Raw genomic sequence first — 7278 nt, 5'->3', positions numbered from 1 at the left:
TTCCTTCCTAAGTGGAGCACTTTGCATTTGTCTTTGTTAAACTTCATCCTGTTTACCTCAGACCATTTCTCCAATTTGTCCAGATCGTTTTGAATTATGACCCTGTCCTCCAAAGCAGTTGCAATGCCTCCCAGTTTGGTATCATCTGCAAACTTAATAAGCGTACTTTCTATGCCAATATGTAAGTCATTGATGAAGATATTGAACAGAGCCGGTCCCAAAACAGACCCCTGCGGAACCCCATGAAAGCTTTCACTAGCCACTCATGAACCAACAATAGAGAGGCTCCAGCTACTTCCCCCCAGCACCCCAGCCTAGGACCCCAGAACTGTACCTTCTTGCCCTGGTCAAGAGCCTGACCAGTGTTATTTTATTATCCAGTCCACCCTTCTCTCAGTGTGGGGAGAACATTGCATCAGCCCCAGTTTCTGAGCAGATTTCCTTTTTGCATGTCAAACAACACACTGTATTAACAAAAATAACGAGGAGTCCGGTGGCACCTTACAGACTAACAGATTTATTTGGGCATAAGCTTTCGTGGGTAAAAAACCTCACTTCTTCAGATGCATGGAGTGAAAATGACCGATGCAGCCTGGACAGTTGTCTCACTGCTGGCGCTCCATCCCCCTCCCTTCCTGAGGTCCTGTTGCATCCAGCTGCAGAGTTAATGGAACCCTCACCCACCTCCACAGAGGTTTCTAAGATTCCATCACCTTCTTTGGGCTCCCTTCTGGGACACACCTCCCTATGATCCCTAGAGCAGGATCTATCCCTGGATCATCTGTGCCAGGCTTGCAGCTAACAGCTGAAACAGCCTTCTCACTGCCAGGCAATATACGCCCCTCCATTTCAGAGGGAACACCGCCTTCAGCTGCAGGGCAGGAGCCAGTCTCAACCACCCCTGCCCCTAGAAATATGCAGTTTCTCACTGCTGCGGAGGACTAAAGAAGATTTTCTCCCATTCCCTCAGCAGTTTCTGGGACTTTACCATTAACAGCCTGAGCTACATGGAAGAAATCATTGCCGATTAGCATATCAATAGGATTATTGTCTACTACCCCCACTAATAATACACCTTCCAAACCCTCGGTTTCTATGTACACTTTAGCCAAAGGTACAAGATTTTGCAACCTCCTACTAATAAAAGCTGTGAAATCTGTCCTGGCAGTATGTCACCTTCTTGCACTATACTCTGCCTAACCACACAAATTTCTACCCCCCTATCTTCCCACCCAAGGTGTTTCCTGCCAATAATGCTGATTTTACAACCCAGTATGATAAATGACAGGCGCCTAAGGGGCTTAGGTGCTCAGGGTCACAGCATTCACCTGGGCTACCTGCTTCCTCCCAGCACTAGGCATTTATTCCCCAGGTCATCAGTGGAATTGCAATGATAGCACCTTCTGGGTTCTTCTATTTTTACAGGAGATTTGGGTCGAGGATTAGATGAATGGTTTGGGGGAGGCGAGTACCCAGCCTCCCAGACAGCCTCTTTCTTCCCAGGGGTAAAACGGGAGCCCTGCTTCCCACCAAACTGAAACTCCTCCATCTGTGGTTTGTTCACAATAGATGCTTGTGTTTGTTGAAAATCATTAGCTAGAGCAGCCGTCTCATCTACACTTTTCACCTTTTTGTCCCATAAGCATTGTTTCACGTTGTCTTTACATGTGTGTAAGAAATGCTCCTGAGCCACAAGGTCAAACATTCCTTCAAAACGTGTAACACATTTTCCCCTCACCCACGTTTCCATCAAATCTTTCACCTAGTTTACATATGCCACATTACTCATCCCAGCACTGCTACGGTACCTAAATGTCACTCTATCTGTTTCAAGGGTTATCAGAAACTGTTTCAAAACCATTTCTTTGAATTTGCAATAATCTGAAGCATCAATAATTAGCATCTTATTGAATACATTCAGAGCATCACCAGTTATCTTTGCAACCAAAGTGGGCATCATTTGATCATCAGGAATCTTATGAATCATACAAGCCTCTCAAAGGTGGTGAAATATTCAGCAATATCCCCAGCCTCATTGTATGCAGGACACAACCACTCCCATTTCTGGATTTGTAGAGAGGTGGGAATCAGTGGCATATGGGGGTTCTGGTTCTGCCTCTCTAGAAAGTCCAATTGGTATCTTAACTCTAACTTAACTTCTTTTTCCTCAAGTTCTTTGGCTCGCAGTTCCATGGCTAGTTTTGTTACCCAGGGTTCTTTCAACCCAAAGTTCTTGGTAACTTTTACTCTGTGCGAGGTGGTGTCAGGAAATAAATCAGGGGAGACACAGCCGTCCGACCGATAGATGGCTGGCACAAAGAGGACAACACAAGAGTGCTTTCACTTAAAGCTAAACTTTACTTAGTCTCAAGCACTTACACACGTCCACAACAGGTTAGTAAAACACCCCCAACCCTCGATAATTACCAAAGCTGAGCGTGGCTCTTCAGTGACACAGCGGCAAGCTTCCGGTGGCCAATCTTCTGATGGGGACCGCAAGATGTATTCAGAGGGAGTGTCCAGAAGAGTCCAACTACCTCAAACTTTCCCCCCTGATTTATACATTAGTAATACAACGACATGTCCCTTAAAGAAAACTTGTTAAGCAAGAAGTTTCAATGGTCAAGCAAAAGGTTCCTTCTGATTATTGATTAACCAGGTGTGGGTTTTTCCAGAATTTGAGCAGGGCTGCTCAGAGGATTCAGGGGGCCTGGGGCAAAGCAATTTCGGGTGCCCCTTCCATAAAAAAAGTTGCAATACTATAGAATACTATATTCTTGTGGGGGCCCCTGCAGGGCCTGGGGCAAATTGTCCCACTTGCCCCCCCCTCTGGGCGGCCCTGGTTTGCAGCCTTGAAGTCCTAATAGACATTCCTGGGGGCACATCCTGCTCTTCTAAAATGCATGTATCAGCAACTTCAACACAAGTCTTATCAGGAAGGACGCGGGTTCAAGCTGCCCTTTCTGTGGCACCCCAAAACCCCCTCCCCTCCTGTTTTGGTCAAGCTGAGGCTGCTGCATGGCCACTTTACAGCCTGCTGACTTGGCTGATTTTAGCAATAAGCCATAGTGGTTTCAGGCACTTTACTGGTTTACCAAAATCTCGCCGTACAGTTTCTGGGCCTCAATTGCTCACTTTTCCAGTTCCAAAGCTCTTTGATGTGCTACTGCTTCTAACTCCGAAAGTCTCTGGGGTTCCTTTTCTTTTTCTGCTCCCTGCAGTCTAAAGCGCTCCAGTTTTGTAATGGCTTCTCTGCCTTCCCTCATCTTTCTGCTTTTCTGTCACTACTTCCCTTTCTCGCAATAAGCAAACAGAAAATAACTAACCGGGAACCTCTCTGACTGATCTCAAGCCACCACACTTAACGTCTCACTGAAAATCTCTACACCAGTGTATGACGTGCAGCTCTCACTCAGCACAACAAGCTGTGCATTTCATCCTGCTCGCTGTGCCACTGTGGTGGGTCCTCCCCGGGGTGCCACCTGGAACTGGGGTACAGCTGAGCCCCCCGTCTCACCAATCTGGGTTCCCTCTTGCACTGTAACATTGTGACAAGCTGCAAAGCCCTCCAAGCTTGCACTCCCACCAATATCCACAGGCAGGGACCACACCCAGCTGTGTTCAGGAATGCTCTGGCCACCAACTCATGAACCAACAACAGAGAGGCTGCAGCCAAAATACTCCCAGCTCCCCAGCCTAGGACCCCGGAGCTGTACCATCCTGCCCTGGTCAAAAGCCTGACCAGTCTGAATTTATTACTGAGTACGTCCCTCCCTTGATGCGAATAGGACAATGCACAAACCTTTATTAACTGAGCTGAGGTTTTCCCCACACTTCAAGCAAATCACACAGTTTTAGGTAAAAAATATAAAATTATTAACTACAGAAAGATAGATTTAAATGACTCGAAGTAATAGCAAACTGATCGAAGATGGTTACCTAAGAAATAAACAAAATCCCAGTCTAAGTCTTATACACGAAATAGGATTTGAATCAAGCAGTGTCTCATCCTGTTAGATACTACAAACAGTCCATCAAGCTTCCATGCACAGGCTAGAAACACCTTCAGCCTGGGAACAGCACTTCCTGCAGTTCAGTCTTTGTTCCTCATGTGTTTCCAGGTGTTTTTGTGTGGGGAGTGAGGCCATTTGGTGATGTCGCTGCCCCCTTTTATGGTTTCTTCCATAGGGCAGGAACCTTTTTGTTCCAAGACAAGTTCCCAGCCTCGTTTGTGGAAAAATACAGGTACCAAAATGGAGCTCAGTGTCATGTGGTTTAGTCACATGCCCTTGCATGTGATTCATAGCAGCCATTATCGATAGGCGGACTGAAGCGTTCCCAGGAAGGTTCACCAGGTGGGGGATGAGCTTCTCCTCAGGCCTATTGTTTCCCCTAATGGCCCAGTACCCTGAATAGGCCCTTCACAACCAGCTCTCTAGACTGGAAGCGTCTTGCCTTCTAGGTGTCACCCAATGCAGCCACATTTGAAATACAGATACATAGTCCATATTCATAACTCCTGATACAAAAATGAGACATGTGTACAGAGAGGATAATCATATTCAGCAAATCATAACTTTTCCAATGAAACCTCACATGACATATTTTCTACAAGATACATCGTAATTATGACATAATCACATTATAATCATACCACTATAACGAACATGTGGTGCAGAGTGGCATACCCATATCTAGGTAAACACAATACAACACCTGCAAGCCATTCCCTGCCTCAGTGTCCTCACCACCCTGGAGCATAATTTGGGATTTGATCAGAGCCCTTGATGGTGTGACTGATGTGGTTGGGTCCTACTCTGTCCCCATATCTACTCTAGCGACACCATCAGAGGACCCAGCCACATCAGCAACACCATCAAGGGCTCATTCACCTGCACATCTACCAATGTGATATATGCCATCATGTGCCAGCAATGCCCCTCTGCCATGTACATTGGCCAAACCGGACAGTCGCTCCGCAAAAGAATAAATGGACACAAATCGGACATCAGGAATGGTAACATACAAAAGCCAGTAGGTGAACACTTCAATCTCCCTGGACATTCTATAACAGATTTAAAAGTCACTATCATTGAACAAAAAAACTTCAGAAACAGACTTCAAAGAGAAACAGCAGAACAAAAATTCATTTGCAAATTTAACACCATTAATTCGGGCTTGAATAGGGGCTGGGAGTGGCTGGCTCATTACAGAAGCAGCTTTGCCTCTCCTGGAATTGACACCTCCTCATCTATTGTTGGGAGTGGACTACATCCACCCTGATCGAATTGGCCCTGTCAACATTGGTTCTCCACTTGTGAGGTAACTCCCTTCTCTTCATGTGTCATTATATAATGCCTGCATCTTTAACTTTCACTCCATGCATCTGAAGAAGTGGGATTTTTTACCCACGGAAGTTTATGCCCAAATAAATCTGCTTGTCTTTAAGCTGCCACCAGACTCTTTGTTGTTTTTGTGGATACAGACTAACACAGCTACCCCGATACTTAAATAGCCACTGGAATCATGGTTAAAATTGACACACAACCCCTACCGAAATCTGAAAGGGCTCCCTTGTGGCTGGGGAGGCAGAGCCAGGTGGAGATGATCCAGCAAGTGACAGAGGGAGGGGACGAGAAGAGCACGCGACGGGGAGGAGCCTTGGGGGGAAGAAGCAGAGCAGCGGGGGAGCCTTAGCAGAAGAGGTGAGGCAAGGGGCAGTGCCTCAGGGGTCCAGATATCAGCAATTACAAAGATAGCAACCCTATAAGTTCATGAATTGTACACAGACCAATTCCCCAGTACACTCAGGTCAGGAAAGGGTTTAATTTCTCTTTGACTATCCAGTCAGTGATTCAGGGAAGAGGGTCTGGCACCATGTCACCAGCCAGTTCTGTATGGAGCTCAGTCTGAGAGCCAGAGCACCAGGGGAAAACTTTAGGTCCCTTTATGAGTAAAGAGCCGGAGCAGCCTGTCCCGGATCTGTTTGTTCCTCACCCCGTAGATGATGGGGTTTAGCGTGGGGGGCAGCAGGAGGTACACGTTGGCTGTGAGAATGTGAAAATGCTGGGGTATATTGTGGACAAACCATTGCGTGAGGAAGGAGAAGAGAGCTGGGGTGTAAAAGGCTAAGATGGCACAGAGGTGGGAGCCGCAGGTCCCAAAAGTCTTGAGCCGGGCGTCCTTTGTGGGGAGATTGAAGATGGCCCTGAGGATCTGGGTATAGGACACGGTGATAAAAAATACATCCAGACCAATCCCAGAGAATAACAAAAAGAGGCCATAGTAAATACTGACGCGGATGTCAGCGCAGGCCAGCTTCACCACGGCCACGTGCTCGCAGTATGTGTGGGGGATGATGTTGGTTCTGCAATATGTCCACTGCCTCGCCAGGAAGAGAAAGGGCAGTGCGAGCATGCCGCCACGCAGCACCACAACCAGCCCAATCCTGGCCACCACGGGATTTGTCAGGATAGTTGAATGTCTCAGGGGATCACAGATGGCCACGTAGCGATCCAAAGCCATGGCCACGAAAAACCCAGACTCCATCACTGAGAAGCAGTGAATGAAGTAAGTCTGGGTGAGACAGGCACTGAAATCGATCTCCCTGGAATTGAACCAGAAGATGCTCAGCATTTTGGGCAGGATGGACGTGGACAGGACCAGGTCGGTGACGGCCAGCATGCAGAGGAAATAGTACATGGGCCCATGGAGGCTCAGCTCCCTCTTCACGATGAACAGGATGGTGAAGTTCCCCAAGATGGCTATGGTGTACATGGTGCAGAAGGGGATGGAGATCCAGACATGGGCCGCCTCCAGGCCAGGAATGCCCAGTAGGATGAAGGTGGAGGGGTTAGTGAAGTCGGTTGTGTTGGAATCTGACATGGAGTAGGGAGAAGGTGTCCAACTCTGAGGCAGAACCGTGTCTCCTGCATGTACCGTACGTTCCCCTGACTTCCTGTATGTGCCCAGGGTCTAGGGTGATGGTCGCAGTACAAATGCCTGGATGGAGAGACAATGTGAATATGCGACACTACATGCACTACTGGAGGCTGTTCTCATGGGGGAAGCAGATTGGTCGCTCTTCACACACTGAAAAATGATATTTTCATTATTCAGAGGAATGAATTATGACAACTGACCCTACTGAAATAAAATTATTCTACTTAACTGCCAGGGGGCAAATTTGTCACGTACACATGGGAGAAAGTAGAAGGGAGATATGCAGCATTAGCTATGGATACTCTTAACTCAGGAAGTTCCTTCGAGAGGAAATGT

The 7278-nt window shown here is 47.3% G+C and overlaps 1 protein-coding gene across 1 annotated transcript; it reads right to left on the bottom strand.

The window, feature by feature from the left end:
• Window positions 1–5937: 5937 nt before the first annotated feature.
• LOC112106678 (olfactory receptor 52E4-like) lies at window positions 5938–6885 on the bottom strand. Its single transcript, XM_026662897.1, has one exon. The coding sequence runs from the start codon at window positions 6883–6885 to the stop codon at window positions 5938–5940; it is 948 nt and encodes a 315-aa protein (XP_026518682.1).
• Window positions 6886–7278: the final 393 nt, after the last annotated feature.

The sequence above is a fragment of the Terrapene carolina genome, unplaced genomic scaffold (assembly GCF_002925995.2).
Source record: "Terrapene carolina triunguis isolate 2854851 unplaced genomic scaffold, T_m_triunguis-2.0 Scaffold31198, whole genome shotgun sequence".
Taxonomy (NCBI): Eukaryota; Metazoa; Chordata; order Testudines; family Emydidae; genus Terrapene; species Terrapene triunguis.
Note: the sequence above shows the minus strand (reverse complement) of the source record. Positions and strands in the feature narration are given on the sequence as shown.

Coding starts and splice junctions, on each gene's coding strand:
- LOC112106678 (XM_026662897.1), bottom strand. CDS start 6,885: ATGTCAGATTCCAACACAACCGACTTCACTAACCCCTCCACCTTCATC.